Source organism: Trachemys scripta, chromosome 3 (assembly GCF_013100865.1).
Source record: "Trachemys scripta elegans isolate TJP31775 chromosome 3, CAS_Tse_1.0, whole genome shotgun sequence".
In the NCBI taxonomy this organism is placed as follows: Eukaryota; Metazoa; Chordata; order Testudines; family Emydidae; genus Trachemys; species Trachemys scripta.
Genome location: NC_048300.1, coordinates 107409870 through 107428813, shown reverse-complemented (window position 1 = coordinate 107428813; position 18944 = coordinate 107409870). Strand labels below are relative to the sequence as shown.

The following is an 18944-nucleotide window of genomic DNA, read 5'->3' as shown; positions in this document are numbered from 1 at the left end:
GAAAGAGTTATAAGGTGTTAGTAAAAAAAATCCATCCAGTCAAAGCAAAATTCTCAATTTTTTTTTCAAATTGTATGAAATGTTTTGTTTTTACAAAAAAAAAATCTTCTGTTTTTATGTTATCTGATAACGTGTATTTACCTGAATAAGCTGAGAAAATCTGTAAATTACTCCAGTAACAGACTTGAGTTGAAATATTTGGAAAAAAACTACATCTAAATTAGTCAAAGATTCTCCTTTCTGCACAACTTCACCTGTTCCAGTGGACAGTGCTATCAGAATACTTTTTGTTCACTCTCATATGATCAAGAATCATTTATAAAAATGGCAGGTAGTTGTGCAAATAAATCAACCCCTCTAAAACCTCAAAAAAGCTAAGAATGTTAAGAAGTGGTTATAAAAATAAACAAGAAAGATGTAAGGGGACTATATAGACCAGGGTAGTTAAGGTAGTGTTTGGTGTTGGCATTTCAACCTTGAGTGTCTGGTCATTGTTGCTAGGCCTGGTGAATTCAATGCAGTAGTGGTAGTGTCACCAACTTGGAATGGTCAAAGTTCTTCATGGTCACAAAGTGGGTGGCTTTTTTTTTTTTTAATTCTAAAAAAAGAAAGTAAGATTATGTAAATATTCATGAAGACGACCGTCTTAAAACACAATATTACCTATAAGACCATAAGAACGATCATACTGGGTCAGACCAAAGGTCCATCTAGCCCAGTATCCTGTCTTCCAACAGTGGCCAGTACAAGGTGCTTCAGAAGGAATGAACAGAACAGGTAATCATCAAGTGATCCATCCCCCTGTCACTCATTCCCGGCTTCTGGCAAACAGAGGGTAGGAGAGTCCAGAGGTTGTTTTCCCATGCAGATCTTTCATTTTAGCAAAACTTCCTGAGTGATACAAGAGCTCCTGTCTCCTCATTCATAGAATAAATTGCTTAGTGTGTGTGGGCTAGACTACTGCGGTAAGTCGATCTAAGTTCTGCTACTTAGCTGGGTTGATGCAACCTAGACTGACTTATCGCGATGTCTACACTGCGCTGCATTGACGGGAGACGCTCTCCTGTCGACTTCCCTTACTGTTCTCGGACTGGTTGATTACTGGAGTCAATAGAAGAGTGCTCTGCGATCAATTTAGCGGTTCTTCACTAGACCTGCTAAATCAACACCCACTGCATCAATTGCAGCAGCACCGATCTACTGGTAAGCGTAGACTGGACCAGAGTCTGTTGCAGCTCGTATTATTTTTCTCTCTTTGTGACATTTAATAGTTCTTTTTAAAAAGTCTGCTGAAATTTTTATTCTACAACTTACTGGACAAATTTATGTTTTCAGTGAATAAGTTCTAGGTAGCCAGGTGTGATTTTTTGCATCTCTATCAGCAAATGCAAGAGTATACATCAAGAATTCTCCTCCAATCATAGCTAGGGCAGAGCCTTGACTGGTCTAGATGCAATAATCAAGACTGGATGCCTTTCTGCAAGGTATGCTTTAGTTAAACACAAGTTACTGGGCTCGTAGAGTGGTAAAATAAATGTCCAGTGAAATATAGGAGGTCAGAATAGACGATCGAATAGTCCCTTCTGGCATTAAAATCTATGAATGGAAGCATGTACAAATGAAAGCCGGGAAGAGGACTATTATTTAGAATTCCTTCACACTGGTCCTATCGGACACCCATATAATCCTTTCAGAGTAACAGCTATGATGGAATTGCTGCACTCATTCTGTAGCAGGCAAGCACCCTCAAACGTGGCAAAACACTGCTTTGTAACTACCAGGGACAGTTTTATACATACACAATGTATGTCAGACCTTTCCAAAAGTCATAGTGATCTTAATAGTCTCAAAGGATTCTGCTGATTTGCCTGCAGGATTTTCTCTTCCTCTATGCTGCATTTGACAAAAGATTTTACTACTTTCTCTTCTCAATGAAAATCAATTTCACAGCTGGTCATCACTTCACTTCCTTTCAGTGGAATGACAGCACGGCCCCCTCATGTCAAGATAATTTCCTCTTCCCACAACACATACCCAGGAGATTCTCATAAGGAAAGCTGTTACTTTTTCTTCTTATGCTGGGTCATTCATTGGCCAAGTATATTACTTGGATTTTGGTAACACCCAAAACTTGCTAAAGACTGTTCAAACACATCAAAAGAGGCAGTCCTTGCCCAAATACCTTAAAATCTACACAGACAACACAAAACAAACAATAAAATCACTTGATAAACTGGACAAGAAGCTAGAAAATCTTAGTTTCCATGTGGATCAGATTACTTGGGGAATATCTCACCTTTTGAGCTCTGTTTGTGCAATGTAGGAGGTTTAACACCTGCCACCTCTTGTCCTTCTAATCCAGTGGTTCTCAACCATGGCCTGCTTGCACACAGGTGGCCCATGTGACATCCTCAGGGCCATAGTATATATATTGCGTGAATAAAGCGCAAATAACACACAGTTGCACATGCAGCCTATAATGGTAAATAGGTTGAGAACCACTGTTCTACTCAGATTTAGCTATACAGACTCACTGTGAGCAGAAATGTAACAGTTTCAAGATGCTTAAGAAAGGATATTCCTTTTTATGTTCTTTCTAACTGAAAGAGGCAACATTTCTTATTGTTAACTGATAGAAACAGGGTGACCAGACAGCAAATGTGAAAAATCGGGATGGGGGTGGGGGGTAATAGGAGCCTATGTAAGAAAAAGACCCCAAAATCAGGACTGTCCCTATAAAATCGGGACATCTGGTCACCCTAGTTTGAAAAGGGGACAGGATATGGTTAAAACCCAGATAATTAAAACTGTATTCCTACAACAAAGAACTGCCACTGCAACTCAAAGTAGCATACTTCCATGCAAAAGAAATATAATAATGCTACACTGGCTTCCTTTAACTGCTAAGGGAAATAAATATAAATACAAACTGATACCAATGTTTAGATCTGTTCTGTTACTGTTTGACCAGCCCAATCAATAGCTTTTCCTCTGAACTGAATTTAGAGCTACCGAAAGATATCACATTAACAGCAGGAAAATTACAGTCCTATTAAATCATCCAGTATGGCAGAAGAAACTCAACCTTCCTGCACCCCGGTCTGCCATGGTGTCTCAACCCTGACATAGAATTGATGAGACAGCACATTCAATTCAGAGCTCCTTCTAGCATTTCTGCTGCCAAGTATGTTGGTGGGTTTTGTGACATGGACATCTCTATACATTAGGAAATGGACTGACACTACAAATGTACTGTCTGCCTTTACAAATATGAACACTGAGCACCTTTTCTCCCTGGTGGGTGAGCAACTGGCCACCGTGAACCTGTTGTTAATTACTTAATACCATTGCAGACGTTAGGTAAATATCTGGGATGTTCTAAACCTATGGCTTATGTCTGTGTATGCTTAAATCTAATAAACTGCAGGTTTAGGGAAGATTCATGCAAATAAGTGTGCTCTCTTATCAACAGAATTGCTGTGTTCCTATTGATTTATTCCTGACACTGCCTGAATTGAAATAGTTAAGCTGCCCCTGCTGGGGGTTCTGAAAACATCAGGTAACAATATGGGAGAACAGAATCATATCCATAAAGTTTCTGTGAAGGCAACTAACATCCCAAATGCCTAAATCTGTAGTAAAATTAATTATATTCATCTAAAAAAATATATAAAATCTGCTAAAGAAAAACTTGGGGATAAATAAATTGAATAGTGCTCCTAAAATCTGAAGAGACTTTTATAGGTGCATATAAGTATAGCATTAGAAACTCAAACAATTCTGCTGCGGCACTGTATTAGCAACTAATTGCCTACAAATTCTCAGTACATCAATACTAACATTTAATTGCCTATACTATCTCCTCCTACTCACAATGCTCTGAAGCAACAGTGACGACAAAATGTCCCTCTCCAGCCCTTATGAAAATAAGCTGGTTATCTCTCATGCAATTCTGGCCTTGATCTAGACCATTTATGAGGAATTATTTACTGAGTGGTGTAAACGGCCCTCATCTTTTCCCAGGATTAATTGACTAATCCACCTGGTCCTGGCCCACATTGCTTCACTGCTTAATTAACAAGAACAGAACAGATAGTACCACATTTCATCTCGTACCTCCCATGTATTTTGAATGGCACAAAAACATATTGGGACTGTAAATCAAAACATCGGAGCATCCAGTAAGATATTATATAGGTTATTATGACACTATGAAATTCAATCAAAATAAAGAAAGCATTCTATTTATTTCATTCTCCAATCAATCCGATATGTAGCCAACAACAGTCAGTATGACTAAATGAAATTTAAAGAATCTAATATAGCTACTGTTTTAAATTGCCCATTATTTCACTATTAACACTAGACAACCCCTGGGTAAATAGGGAGAATGTAAGAATAAAACATTCTCACTTTTAAAACAGTAACTTCTGCTTTTGGCCCATAGTGCTACTGGTCATTTAGTTCTTTTATCACAGTAGGAATAGATTTTCTAGTTTTAAAAATTCAACGAGGATGTGAATTTTTCCAAGTTTTGTTACCACTATAGGAACATACTCTAATCCCAAATGTCCTAACACCAGGATATACAGTAATTTCCCATCTACAGAGACATTCTGAAATGAGGACATAACAGATCAGGATTCCTTAAAATACTTCACTCAACTGATAAGCAGCTTAAATACTTTAGCCTCCAAATTGTTGACCCCTAACCTGTCCTTGGATTGTTTATAGTTTTGGGTAAAATATAATTTATTTTCCAAGCATGCTTATAGGAATAATAATGGAAGTTATTGAAGCTGTAACAGCAAGTAGGAAAACAGAAATAATAGGGTTGTTAGGATTATATCCTATGTGAGGCTCACAGGTAGTTTGTGGTCTGACAAACGAGGATGTAGGGAGTGACCCTGGGTTGCATATTTTCGCCTGCTCATGATGAGAGAACAAACAATTGCAGGACTGTACATGGTCTCCATACCAATACAGTAACTATTCAAACAACGGAACCCTAAACATAAGGCAGGTATGATAAGTGTGAGTAGGGAGTTTGCTTCATATTTCAGACTTTGCAGACTTTGCCTGAGTTGTGTTTCCTGCAACGTACTAAAGGTAACATGATGGGATATCAGAGTAAATGCCATAACAGGACTTTGTGACAAAATTGGTGGATATTTTTTATAGGAAACTTGAAATTAAAATTGAGAATGAGTTTCAGAGTGGATTTTAGATAAAACCGCACAGTACACTTGAGATTATAAATGACTGCTCCAATGTGCCAGTTTTCAGTGACACACACTATAGACAAGTGTACGCTTTTTTAAAAAAAGCATCTACTACAAAATTCAAGTATGGGTATATTAAAGAAAGATGAAGCAACTTTTCAAACTATTCTGTATGTAAAGGGCAATTGTGAGGAATAAAGACCAATGAAGATGGCCTTCTATCTCAGGCCTAGTTGTACTATTTTGCTTGATGTTGCAGGCTTCCTTACCTTGACCTTACTCCTCCCCTTCCTCAGCAAGTTCAGTTTCTTTATGCACCACTACCCTCGTGACAGACATGTCAGGATGCTGCTCTTTGGCTTCTTTGATTGCCTGTGCCAGTGCCTACAAACATATTGGAAAGATTTAGTTGAGCAATGGCAGAGTGAAATTAAAAACTGCACTGGAGTGGTGGGCTAATGACAACACATTATGATACCATTTAATCACACAGTTATACAGGACTAAACCTCCTGAGTCTAAAGGGGCTCAGGAAAGGAAACTGAAGAGGAAACCCCTCCTTTTCTGTCCAATACTGGAAACTAGATAAAAAATACCCTCTATCAATCTAACAACAGATTTATATGCTGGTTCAGAGAATCATTCAAGTGCAGGGCTGAAAGGGACCTTGAGAGTTCATCTAATCCATTCCCCCACACTGAGGAAGGGGAAAAAACAGGAGCAACATCATGGTAGAGCATATAGATCACCATATCAGGAGGAGGCAGAGGATGAGGCATTTCTAGATCAACAGAAATATCCAACACACAAGATCTGGTAGTAATGGGGGACTTTAATTACCCAGATATCTGTTGGAAATATAATATGGAAAAAACAAACAAACAAAAAACAAAAAAAAACACATTCTGGAATGTAATAGGGACAACTTCTTGTTTCAGAAGGTGGAGGAAATAACCCGGGGAGCTGCCATTTTAGACATTATTCTAACTGAGAGGAATTGTTTGTGACTCTGGAAGTGAAAGGGAAGTTGGTGAAAGTTATCTTGAAGTTATCTTGATGATTTCATGATTCTGAGGAAAGGAAAGATTGAGAGCAGAAGAATAAGGAAATGAAAGACTAAGCTTTTGACCTGCTGCAGACTAGCAATAGAAAGCAGACTCACATGTTTGCCTAATAGAATGCACAATATGGGAATATTACATATAATCATTTCCCCACTTCTGAAATTTGTGATATGATTTTGCAGATCATCTCCAAAGATTACAGAGAGTAGACAATGAGGTTATATTCCTGTATTGGTTTCTTTGTGAAAAATAATATTTTCAGGTGTGAAATTTCTAGTATTGTTCTGTTTCATTTGAGTACTAATTGCTTAGATTCATTAGTGATTATTTCCTTATTTGCCATCCCTTAATGGCCTTCACTCTCGTATTGGAGAGTTCCAAACCATTAGATAAAAGGGAAAATTCAAGTGTACAAAAAGATAATCAGGGGCACTTATTAAATTCCAAATAGTTTTTAACTAGGGAACACTTTGAATGCAGCAAACCTAAATTGGGTCTGTACTTTACATCAATATTCACACTGGAAAGCCAGCATGACAGGACAGTCACCGTGACATATGTCTTTAGCTATAGGTACACTGGGAAAACCAGCAGGGAAATCCCTTGGTAGTGATACACCGGGAGTACTTCCTCCTATCCCCATTCAAAGAGCTTCAAGTTAGAAGTTTCTGGGTACACAGTATATAGTAATTCTGCAAGAAAGGCACTAATATTTTAGTAAGGCTTCAAAAAGTAAATAGTCACAGAAAATTATCAGTTCTTGATTGTTGGAAGAGGTTTTGCAGAATAAAGTGGGGATGTACTCAGTGCTAAAAAATAAGCTTCTTTCAGGGTCCTCCTTGAAGTTTTATCATATGGTAACTGGACCACACTTGTTATCAACACCCATACATTCCTTTCCACAAAATCTTACCCCCCCACCTTTAATTTACAGGAATACTGAAACTATTAAAATACATTTTTTTTAGTTTACCAAATTTTCCTGGTTTGAGGGTCCTCACCTCCCCATAATCTTGGGAAAACACTGCCACAGTACCAGTGATTTACGTTCAGGGAGAGAAAGAAATGGGTGAAATTAATCCCAAACTGACTGATTTCATTTGGCATTATGTTAGGGGGAAAACAATTTGAAGTGGGATAGCATGCAACAAAGGAAGCAGATAGTATCAAGTGATGTTAAATGAAATCTAGAAGGCCATGCGTCTGACGAAATGGGCATTCACCCACAAAAGCTTATGCTCCAATACATCGGTTAGTCTTCAAGGTGCCACAGGACTCTGTTACTTTTTACAGATCCAGACTAACACGGCTACCCCTCTGATATTAGAAGGCCATATTACTCTCACTCCTTTATGCAAGGTGTTTTAAAGTAACAGACAAACAATGTAGTTTGTCAATAAATTGATATATCCTAACTAAGGGACAAGGAAGGTGTGTATTAAATTAAGAAAAGCTGCTCTCAGACACACTGAACTACTTTTGCCCAAGAACAATGGATAGTCTCAACAAAGACCAAATTAACTTGATGGATTAGGCAGAAACTTGCATACCAAGCCATGAAAGTGCCATACGTGTGGCTTATGAAAAAGGGAGACTCCAAGTGAAATGGGGTCGGGTCTGATGGAAAATACCTTTTGGGAATGTGATCCTTACATAATATGGTAATGAATTCCAAATACCAAAGGCTTGAAAAACAAGTGAAACTGTAGGGAGATGTGCTTTGCTGTCTCTGGATTTCTCCTTGTTCTTTTTGCTGATACAGACTAACACTGCTAACACTCTGAAACCTCTTTTTTCTGTAACTAAGCTAAAAGTACCTTAATTAGTTCAGCTAAGCTGAAACTTAATTCTATATGTTAAGTAAATGGTTTCTTTTGACTCTGTTTTTAATATATTTTGTTTTATTAAGAGATGTACTGCTGCAGGTGAGCCTTGCAGTTACTCAGTCTCGACTTGCACTCACTCAGTTTCAGAGGAGAAATGCACCTGCAACCTCAAAGGAAACATACACCGTGCAAAAGAGTTTTTGGAATCTACATGCCACACTTGATCTCAGTCAAGAGTCATGGGCAATGATGTCCTACCTGACTGAGCTGTGTTGCTATGGAGCTGCAGTGAGTGAACCAAGGGAAGATGCCAAAGAACCAAGTAGGAGACAAGAATTGGAGATACTGTTTCAGAACAGTAATAAATCCATATACAGCTTTAAATGACAAAACAGCCTAACAAACTATACTGAACCCTAAAAAGAATACAGGGTGCAGCAAAATAATATTCTTAGCTTGGAGTGCAGGGGGTTGAAGAGGGCCATTTCTTGAACTAATAGGATAATGGGAGGGAGAGGAAATAAACAGAACTGTGAAGGGAGATTGGAAGGTCAAGGAAGAATGCCAAGGTTAGAAAGGAGATGCACTGATTAAGGATAAAGAGTACGGAGTCTTATTAAGAAAACTTGTGGACCCAAAAGGGAATGCTTCATTAGTACAGCTTGGTGCTTGCTGTCATCTCTAAAACCTGACAATTTTATTACTAGTTTGCATTTTAAGCAGCACCATGTAGTAGTATTTAAGGGGCCAGCCTGTTTAGGTGATTGTCATGGCTACAGGGCAAAGCAAACGACACCTTAGATCCCTTTAACCCCTCTGAGTGTACTCCTTAGGGAACAGGCCTGGCTTCCTACACCTCACTTTGGTGGAATCTTGAAGTCTAATCACTCAGAGTGGATCTCTGGGCTGCAGCCCCTTGGTTCCTAGTCATGTTAATGACATGGCTCAACTTGCTTTTGGCACCTCTAACAGTTTTCCTTTGGGAGCCCATGAGAGTAAAAGTTTGCACTGATACAGGAACAGAACCTTGACACAAAATATTATGACAGGTTTCAGAGTGATAGCCGTGTTAGTCAGTATCAGCAAAAGCAACGAGGAGTTCTTGTGGCACCTTAGAGATTAACAAATTTATTTGGGCATAAGCTTTCCTGGGCTAAAACCCACTTCATCAAATGCATGCAGTGAAAAATACAGTAAGCAGTCTATGTATAAATATAACAGCACATGAAAAAATGAGAGTTGCCTTACCAAGTGGGGGTTCAGTGCTAACAAGGCCAATTCAATTAAGGTGTAAGTGGCCTATTCTCAACAGTTGACAAGAAGGAGTCAATATCAAAAGAGGGGAAATTATTTTTGCAGTGCTAACGAGGCCAATGCAATCAAGGTGGACGTTGCCCATTTACAACAGTTGACATGAAGGTGCTGATATGCCCATCATATTCTGATGTGAGTATGATACTTATAAAATGTTTTAGGTGATTGTCCTGGCTACAGGGCAAACTACACCTTAGATCCCTTTAGTCCCACTCAAGTGTACCCCTTAGGCCAGTGGCTCTCAACCTTTCCAGACTACTGTACCCCTTTCAGGAGTCTGATTGGTCTTGTGTACCTTAAGTTTCACCTCACTTAAAAACTTCTTGCTTACAAAAAATACAAAAGTTAATCTTTTGCACACTATTACTGAAAAATTGCTTAGTTTCTCATTTTTACCACATAATTATAAAATAAATTGGAGTATAAATATTGTACTTACAATTCAGTGTATAGTATATAGCGCAGTATAAACAAGTAATTTTCTGTATGAAATGTTAGTTTGTACTGATTTCGCTAATGCTTTTTATGTAGCCTGTTGTAAAATCAGGCAAATATCGAGATGAGTTGATGTACACCGTGAAAGACCTCTGTGCACACGTACCCTTGTGGTACGTGTATCCCTTGTGGAGAACTAGTGTCTTAGGAGAACAGGTCTGGCTTCCTATACCTCACTTTGGTAGAACACTGAAGTCCAATCACTCAGAATAAATCTCTCAGCTGCATACCCCCTGGTTCCCAATCATGTTTGACAACTTCCTCATCCTCTACAGCAGTGATGTACAGTAACTCCTCACTTTAAGTCATCCCGGTTAATGTTGTTTCATTGTTATGTTGCTGATCAATTAGGGAACATACTCATTTGAAGTTGTTCAATGCTCCACTCTTACATTGTTTGGCTGCCTGCTTTCTCCACAGCTGGCAGCCTCCCTATGCGCCCTCCCACCCCAGCACCTCTTGCCAGATCCCGTGGATCAGTGCCTTTTCCCTCTTCCCTCCCCCCCGCAGCAATCAGCTGGCTTGCGGCATTTCGGGGGCAGGAGGGATGACTCGATGCGCAAGTTCCCCCTCCCTCCCCTACGCCACAAGCAGCTGATTGCCCTGGGCAGGAGGCAGGGGGAGCCTGTGCACCGAGTCCTTGCTCCTCCCCCCTCTCTCCTAAACACCACAAGCCAGCTGATTGCCCCAGGCAGGAGGGAGGGGGGCGGAGCAAGGCCTCAGCACGCCTCCCCCCTCCCTCCTGCCTGGGGCAATCAGCTGGCTTGTGGTATTTAGAAGGGAGGGGAGGAGCGAGGACGCAGTGTGGGAAGTAAAGGGAGAGGAGGTGGGGGGGAGAAGAGGTAGGGCAAGGATGGGGGCTTGGAGGAAGGGGGGAGTGGGTGGGCGGAGGATTGCAGAATAGGGGAAGCTGCCGCTGCTGCACAATGTGCTTCTCCTACAGCACCTTCAGCCTCCTTGCCTGCCATGTCATCTCCAGTGCCAGTGGGCTGTGCCTATGTAGGGTAAAGGCAGGGGCACCTCCCAACTATAGTACTGTACTGTATCTACAGTATGTTTGTAAACACACAGCACGTGCACACTACTCCCCCCTGCGTAGTATTAAATTGCTTGTTTAAAATTGTTTAAAATGTATATAATCCCTTTTGTCTGGGGAAATTGGATTCACTTAACATCGTTTCACTTAAAGTCGCATTTTTCAGGAACATAACTACAACGTTAAGTGAGGAATTACTGTACAATGCCAACAGTCAAGAAGGAATCAATTTCCATGGTATAATTTGTTAGTATTATGAACTTCATAGATGCTTTGCAGAGTCAATGGTAGAGGAATCTATAATTTGTCATAAGCTAAATATCATGGTGAACTTTAGTACAAAAATGTACTGTGTAGTCAATACTTACAACTTATTTTTCTGCTTCATACTGTTTATTTCAATATAAGAGGAGGACTTGGAGAACAGCCGAGGGAATAAATGGAGTTTTATTAAAGCTAAGGTATTGTCTGACCTTTTCAGATGTCCCAAATGTATTAAATACATCTCAGGGTAGACAAAACCCATGCCTAATGCTAAACAGCTCTGGCATTTAATTACAAGCTTCAAGGAGAGATTGAACTTGTCATGAGCCACTTACTACAGGCACATCAAAATTTGAAATTAAATTTACTCAGAGCCCTCAGTACATTATAATTAAGAAGTGAAAATCAAATCCTTATTTGTTGATTTGTATACCTGCCATCAACTTAGAAACTGGCTCCAGTGCAACATCATGTAAAGTGCAGACTTTCTTGCCTAAATAACTCAGTGATAATGATTTTTTGTTTTAGCTTTGTCACCATCGCCTCTTAAATGAAAAGTTATGCAAATAATCTGAGCAATCACGATCCCAAGGGACAAACAATTGCATTTTTCTGATTTTCCTGTTCTCCACTTTTCAACGTCTTTTTTGGTATGGGACAGGTGAAACAATATTCTAAGCCCTCTCTCTCATGAGCATGAAAAAAAATGGTGCTTGGTTTTGGGTACCTAGTGCTAATAAAGATTAATTTATCTGTGCAAGATTCCAAAGGAATCCAATTGAGTCCTATACTTAATTTATTGCTAATATACATGAACACACTATGAAATATTTTCTTGATATTAAGGGAAAGATCTTGGTGTCCTAATATTAATCAAAACTTGCATCATCACTCAGAAGACTGAGGATCCTCCCAGGAAATACATATGATAGCATAATTAGTTGATGGAATTGACGTTCTCAGAATCTACTTGCTCCTATGAATTCTGCTGAGCTCTTCCTTTTCTGTATTGCCCAGCTCTTAGAGGGACATGGATGGCATACTGTAAAAGGGAACGGCATATGTACTCACCTGGTCATGGTCAATATCTGCATCTCCAGTGATGACAATGCGCTTCTCAATCCTTGTTTCTGATACTCCACCTTTTACTGTCTACAGATGGCACAAAACAAAGAAATTCATCTTTAAAATGATTCCATATAGGTAAGGAGGGAGAATCATAAAGCACATCTACTTCTACTCTCCAGTGCATAAGTGGGAACAGAGTTGGTGTGAAAGGGTTGCAGTTAGATTCTTGGTCCTACATCTAAATCATCCTTTCTTTCTTATGGTTAACTGTATAGCAATGATGTCCAAGAGGAAGTTGCCCAAGAAGACCAACCCGCAGAGGAGTCCTTAAGACATTATCTGAGATCAAGTTTAGACAGATATGGAAATGGGGCTGTTAGATCAGGGTTCCAGTCGTCTTTGTCATCATCTTGGTGAGTGACAAGTTACCTGAAACTTCCTTAACTGCTGTGTCTCAGCTCAACTGTTCTCCACACAATCTCACCATTATCGGTGCAAAATTCTCTCTCGTCTGCAGTTCCGGCCATCGTGCATCTTTCTGCCTCATCAATTAACCATCTGATTTCAAATCTCAGATGAAAAGCATTAAATAGACAAAAATGAAGTTAAGGCATTTTGGGAAACAGTTTGTACAGAAGATACTACAGATGATAAAATTGTATTTTATATAAGTATTTGGTCAGAGATGAGATTAAGTTCTTCCTTTGAGATTATAATAAACCGATTGTTCTTTGAAGACAGTTATGAAAGACTTCCATATAGCAATCAAGAACAACATTGAGATTGGAGGTACAAAATTTTAAGCCACTTTATTTTGCATTAATCAAGAGAAATGCGTTATAAGAAATACTGGAAATAATTCCAGTATGAGTCCTTTGAGAATTCCATAGGAAGATTCAAATCCTTTTGGCAGTTTCTGTATTTCAAACAGATGAATGAAAAATTCTGGATGCAAAATTTGAGCCAACACTGGAAAGTGCCTAGAATATTTGGAATCCAAGGCCACAATTTACTGTAATTATAAAGAGGCTGATAATGGCGATGTAGCAAATTTGCTATCAGATTGCTCTTCCATACTTCTCTTTGACCTCCTGGCTGACAAAGTATCATCTAATTTAATTTTAAAAATATGGCTCCTTTCAATAAAAGGATATTCTCTAATAGGTTTTTTTAGCTCCATCTGTACATTTGATAAGAGAATGAATTTTTCTGTTGGAAAAAGAGGTGGCATTTTATTCCACAATGGCTTTTCAAGATTCTGATGGTGCTCAAGGATTCTAAAAGCAACAGGAAGTTGAAGAGGAGCTGCTCACTAAACTTTCTGATAAGACACTTAGTCTTAAATTCTTAGTTCAGAATTTATTTTTTGGTGACTTTCACTGGACAATTTCCAACATCCTTCACTCCTGACCTATTCTGTGAATATATTTTGCTCTCTTTAGGATATTCCATTATGAACTTAATTCTGTGAGCATTGAATTACTAATAAAATTAAGATTCTTGTCCTGAAATAGGATTTACTGTGCACCTTTCACTTCCCCTCTTCCTTTGTGTTTCACCATGAACTGGAGTCCTTCTTGAGGTTTTTCCTTCTAGAACTGCATTAGAAAATCATCAGAATTCAGTTACTCTGTTTGCATGTCTCTTTTAAAAACAAAAACATGTTTATTCACCATTCATGAAAAAACATTTGTCAGTTGGAAAAGTGTCACACAGGACAGAAATGGAAATAGACCCAACTTCTTGCTGACTTTGAGCTTCTTGACTTTCTCTGAATGCTGAACATTGAGGACTTGATTCAGCCCTAGCATATCCCAGTTTCTAAAGCAATCCAAGGCACAAAGTCCACAGTAGCAGAATCTGCTTAGAAAGGTAACAAAAACTGATCAATGCAGTCCTAAGAGGATGAGTAAAGAGGAATGAAGCCAGCCAATGTTTCAGCATATCCCCTGAGCTGACTCCATTAGTGGGGCTTCTCCAGAGCTCAGACACATTCATTACCCCTTCCTCTGGCAGAACCCCCAGCAAAGATAATCAAGTAGTGAGATGAACAGAGTCAGTAAAGGCTGTGTCCCCAAAACTCTCAAAAGCCAGAAGTAACACCAGCTGCAGGTACCGCAAACTCTGATTATATTTCTCTCTCTCTTCCCCAGTTCTCCCTCCTGATTTCATCTGTAATATTGCACTAAGACTTGGTTTAGGGAAGTCAATTTTAGCCCAGAACTGGGAATGGCATGATCCATTTTAAACATCAAATTTGTTCAGTGATTTGTGAGGAGTAATCATTTTGAAGGAACCAATGTACATTTTGACAGGGCTATTTTTTATGCACAGAGAAGTTGTCAGTTTTACCTTAGTGATGTGTGTGGTTGTAGTTGTAGAAACTGATTCAGACGTTATAGTCTGTGCACTCAACAGCACACCAGCATCACCACCTGCGCTGCCATCAAACTGTAGACAGTTGGGAAAAGGAAAACAAAAGTGCATTTTCATGCTAAGGATTTAAAACTTGTGGCTTAACAAAACACAGTTAATGCAACATTCACTACTAATACCTACATAATTCTCCTTTAGTTCAAGTGGAAGAGTGCTTTTGGAACAGAAACGTCTCTGTTCTGTACCCCATGCTGCCAGCATGGTTTTGCTGGCAAACAGAATGACCATATGAAGACAAACACAGGTTTGATACACATTAGACGACTCTAGAATAAAAGCTAACTGTTTTGCTGAATCACATCAACCATTTTAACATGTCCTTTGTGGACAAAATTATAATCAAAGTTACTCTTCCCTTTGCGGAGCTCAGAGGTGAGTTAAGTCAGATCTCGGAACCCATACATTTTTAGACAACCAGATCCTATTCTATTTGATTTTTTTTAAAAACCAAACCTTTAATGTTAGAATGATACTTGCTCTTCTGTCTACTTAGAGTCATTTTAAAATTGTTCCACGCTAACAAAATAATCAGTGCCACTATAGGGAAGTGTTGATTTGTTAAAAAATAACATTAATATGTTATCTCTCTTAAATTTGGAGTTAATCATAAAGGCCAACTTGTAAACAGCATTATAAATGATATTCCAAATCACATGGCTCCTGTACCTGTGGAGATTCATATGTGATAGTTTTGGTCTCTGTTTGAACAATTGGGACTTCCTTGGTGGAGATTTCTGTTCTCTGTGTGGCATCTGAAATGGTCACCATCTCGGTCTTTACTACCGGAGGCTGTGGTAGAAGAGATAGGATAAAATCAATCCAAGGGACATAAAACAAAGATTTGCATAGTGGGCTAAAATGAAATAGAACAAAAACACAGTAGTGATAGAATATATATTAAGAATGTCTCCCACATACACACACAAAAACCACTATGAGAAAAATAAAGAAGAAGAAACAAATAGCACACCAGCCCATCAATACCCGCTCTACAAGAATCATAGGAGATCTAAGTTTCATGTCTTAGCCAGTAGCAGACACTGAAACCAGATTATCATCACTTCAATACTTCAGATGTCTATTTAAAAATGTCTGAAGGACCATCAGTGGGAGATTCTTAGTTCAGCTACAGTTTCTTCCATCAGAAGAATGTTGCCAGTGTTACATAAAATAAGCCTTGCATTAAAAATGGAGAATGAAGTCACTACAATATTTGACACATTTCCCTAACAGTGGATAAAAACTTGCAATATTTTCTAAGCATTTCTAAAGTTTAATTTTATTTTTTAATGTAAGCAACTTCTGGAGTAGACAAAACTACTGTCTATGGATTTTAAAAAGCATATAGCTAAACTACAGGTCTAGAATCAGGTTTAGGTACCAACTATTTTCCTCTGAAAGCAAACTTTAAAAAGCCATTTTAGCCCTTGTAGTAGTTGATATTTTTTCAGTAGCATTCTCTGCTTGGGAACCAAAAAGCAATGAAACCAGAACTCTGCAAGTCAGTAGAAACTAAAATGGTCTTAGACATGATGGACCAGATTAGACATCTAGTCAGATTTTCAAAAGAACCTAGATTCCTAACTCTCATTGAAATCAATGGGAGTTAGGCACCAAGCTGCTTCTGAAAATCCCACTAAGCATCTATGTGCATCTTTAAGTGCCTTAATACTCTTAAAGATCTGGCCTGTTTTTCTTATATTCTTAGAAAGAATGTGTGGAGCCCAACATAACCTTGGAGAAACTAGTTTACTCACGTTCTCAACCACAGGAACAATTGTGGCTATTCACATAAAAGAGGAAATTAAGGTGGTCTGGTCTTCAACTGGAGCCGAGTACAATGAGGAAAAACCTTAAATGACTGAAGAGTGACACCACAAAAAGAATTCTCCAGTGGCCAAAGCTTCACAGAGTTTACCATCTGTACATGGTCCTCTACATTCCACTTTACTCCTCCTTCCTCAAAGGTCCATCTAATGATTAACCCCATTAAACTTGTTTCTGTGCTAAAACAGATGGCCATAATTCCTTCTGGAACCACTTCAGGCTTCCACTGGTACTAGAGGAGACTGCTATAAAGCAACGATAGATGTGCCATCCCCTTACTGCCTAACCTGCCTTAACTGTAGGTGCTCTTACCACTCCCAGCAATTTGTATCAATATAGATTCCAGGCACTGCTTTCATAATAAAAAGATTTAGAGAAAGAAAAAAATCTGTGGATAGTAAGAAAAAAAACTGAAAAAAGCTGTGAAAAATTGTTTTTAGCATTTATAATTTAAATAACTTTCCAACTACACCTACAAGTCATGGGTGTGTCAAAAACAGCCAACAAAACAGACAAGACAAGACTTAAAAACATTAAAGACATTCAAATAAAAGTAAAAATTATGTAATAAGGAAAAAAGGAGATGGTACAGCCATAGAAAGGTTTGCTTTACTGGGCAATTCCTATTCATTCCAGCAAAAAGCTAGAAACCATGACTGAAGTAGGCAGAGTTTCACTGCTCATCAGTGGTATCCCCCTTCCATAAGATTTGAATCTTGGTGAACACCTGAAGAGCTGGGAGAACAGGAGAAGAAGAAAGGCAGGTATATTTCCACCCCAAGGAACATAACATCTCTATATAATCTAGTTCTCAAGCTGTGCTACCATTTACCTCAGAACAACAAATTATTTTTGGCACAACATCAATGTCAACATGAGACACATCTCCGTTTATTCTGAGCTGTTCTTCCTCATCTTCTGCTCTCAGGTCTTGCTTCCCCTCTTCCATTACATTCGTCTCTGCAGTTTTAATGGCAACTGCATTTTCCTGGGCCAAAGCCTTTGCTGTAACTTGCGTGTGCTCAACTGTTACTTTACTGCCTTCTTGTACAGGTTCCACACTCTGTATTATTTTTGTTGCACACTCCTCCATTCTTTTGGCATCTTCATTTTCTTCTTGTTCTTCTCTTATGGTGTCCTCAGCCGCCCTGTGATGGGGCTGATACTCTCCCACCACTTCATCCTCACTCTCACTACTGCTGCTGCTGCTATCTGATGACAATGAATAAGAGTCCTTTTTTGACACATGTTCCACCTTACGGGTCTCCCCAGCATCAGTGACAGCTTGCATTTTCCCTCTGTTGATTTCGTCTATGACTACAGTCTCTTCTATCCCCACCTCTGCCTGTTTCTTCTCTTCCACTACGTTCAGAGTCTCATGTGAACTCTGCACAAAAAACACGGATGAAGAAAAACAAAAGTACAGTGTATGAATAAATCAAAATGATGAAAACAAAATGAACTGATGGCTGGTTCATGTCATGTAGAGAACAATGGTGACTGTGATGGTTAACTGAAAAAAGGAAAGAAAGAATGAAGGTGGATCAGAAATGTCAGACCCGAGTTAACTATGGAAAAATCAGTAGAACCTTATCAGCATCGCTGGCTCCAGTGCAAGGCCGTTCTGCTCTGGAAGGAAGTTTCTGTGAAACAAAAAGCAACCAGAGGACACAAATCAATACGTGTTTTAAACACCAGATGACACACACATTTAACATCTCGTAGACAAAACATGCAGACACACTTTCATTAACCCTTATTGATGACACAGTACTGTCTGCCTAAAAAGAGTTTTAAAATGTATGCATTCTGAAAACTCTGTGGGTATAACTGTTCGATTCAAGATCCATACAGAATTTACAGTTGTTTGTTTTCTACAAGCAATTCTTTAATCTAGTTTGTAAAATACCTATTTAAGGGTTTGGATACCATTAGAATCATGCAAGATCTTTACCAAAAAGATTTGGAACAGAAGCATAAACATCAGCCAAGGCTGCTTCCTACTGCGGCAATCAATTATTTACTGCAAAAATAGTTAAATCAGTCATCAAGCAAAACTTAAAGAAAAAAAAGTCTTCACACACTATTCCAGTGTCAGTTTCTCTCTCTCTCTCACACACACACACCCCCCCTTCCATTTATAAATGTTTTGATGACTGGACTTTATTTGGTCTGTTGCTTTAAGGAATTTGGCAGATCCTTTCAATAATTTTATAAATTGCAATAGAATATCACAACGAGAACTTTTAGAATACTCTGATGTGAGAATGTCAAAGGGACCATATTTCAAGATTACCAAGAAAACCCTATTAAAATCTCATTTGGATAACCCAAAATGCGAGATTAAAGAAATTCTATTAGTATTTGTGCCATAACAAAACAATTTGTGATG

The 18944-nt window shown here is 38.8% G+C and overlaps 1 protein-coding gene across 22 annotated transcripts in view; it reads right to left on the bottom strand.

Moving 5' to 3' along the window:
• Positions 1–5491: 5491 nt before the first annotated feature.
• EPB41L2 (erythrocyte membrane protein band 4.1 like 2) overlaps positions 5492–18944 on the bottom strand; it is a 248869-nt gene continuing 235416 nt past the window's right edge. For 12 of the 22 annotated variants that reach the window (XM_034765679.1, XM_034765657.1, XM_034765664.1 and 9 more), the window contains 6 exons: positions 18142–18195; positions 17385–17939; positions 15392–15514; positions 14642–14740; positions 12293–12373; positions 5492–5606 (listed from right to left, as the gene is read on the bottom strand). In XM_034765679.1, the coding sequence (XP_034621570.1) occupies positions 5499–5606; positions 12293–12373; positions 14642–14740; positions 15392–15514; positions 17385–17939; positions 18142–18195 (1020 nt within the window). In that variant the 3' untranslated portion in view covers positions 5492–5498. Of the gene's footprint in view, positions 5607–12292; positions 12374–14641; positions 14741–14830; positions 14934–15391; positions 15515–17384; positions 17940–18141; positions 18196–18944 lie in introns of those variants that run through there. The other 10 variants (XM_034765670.1, XM_034765668.1, XM_034765671.1 and 7 more) reach the window with 4 other exon arrangements.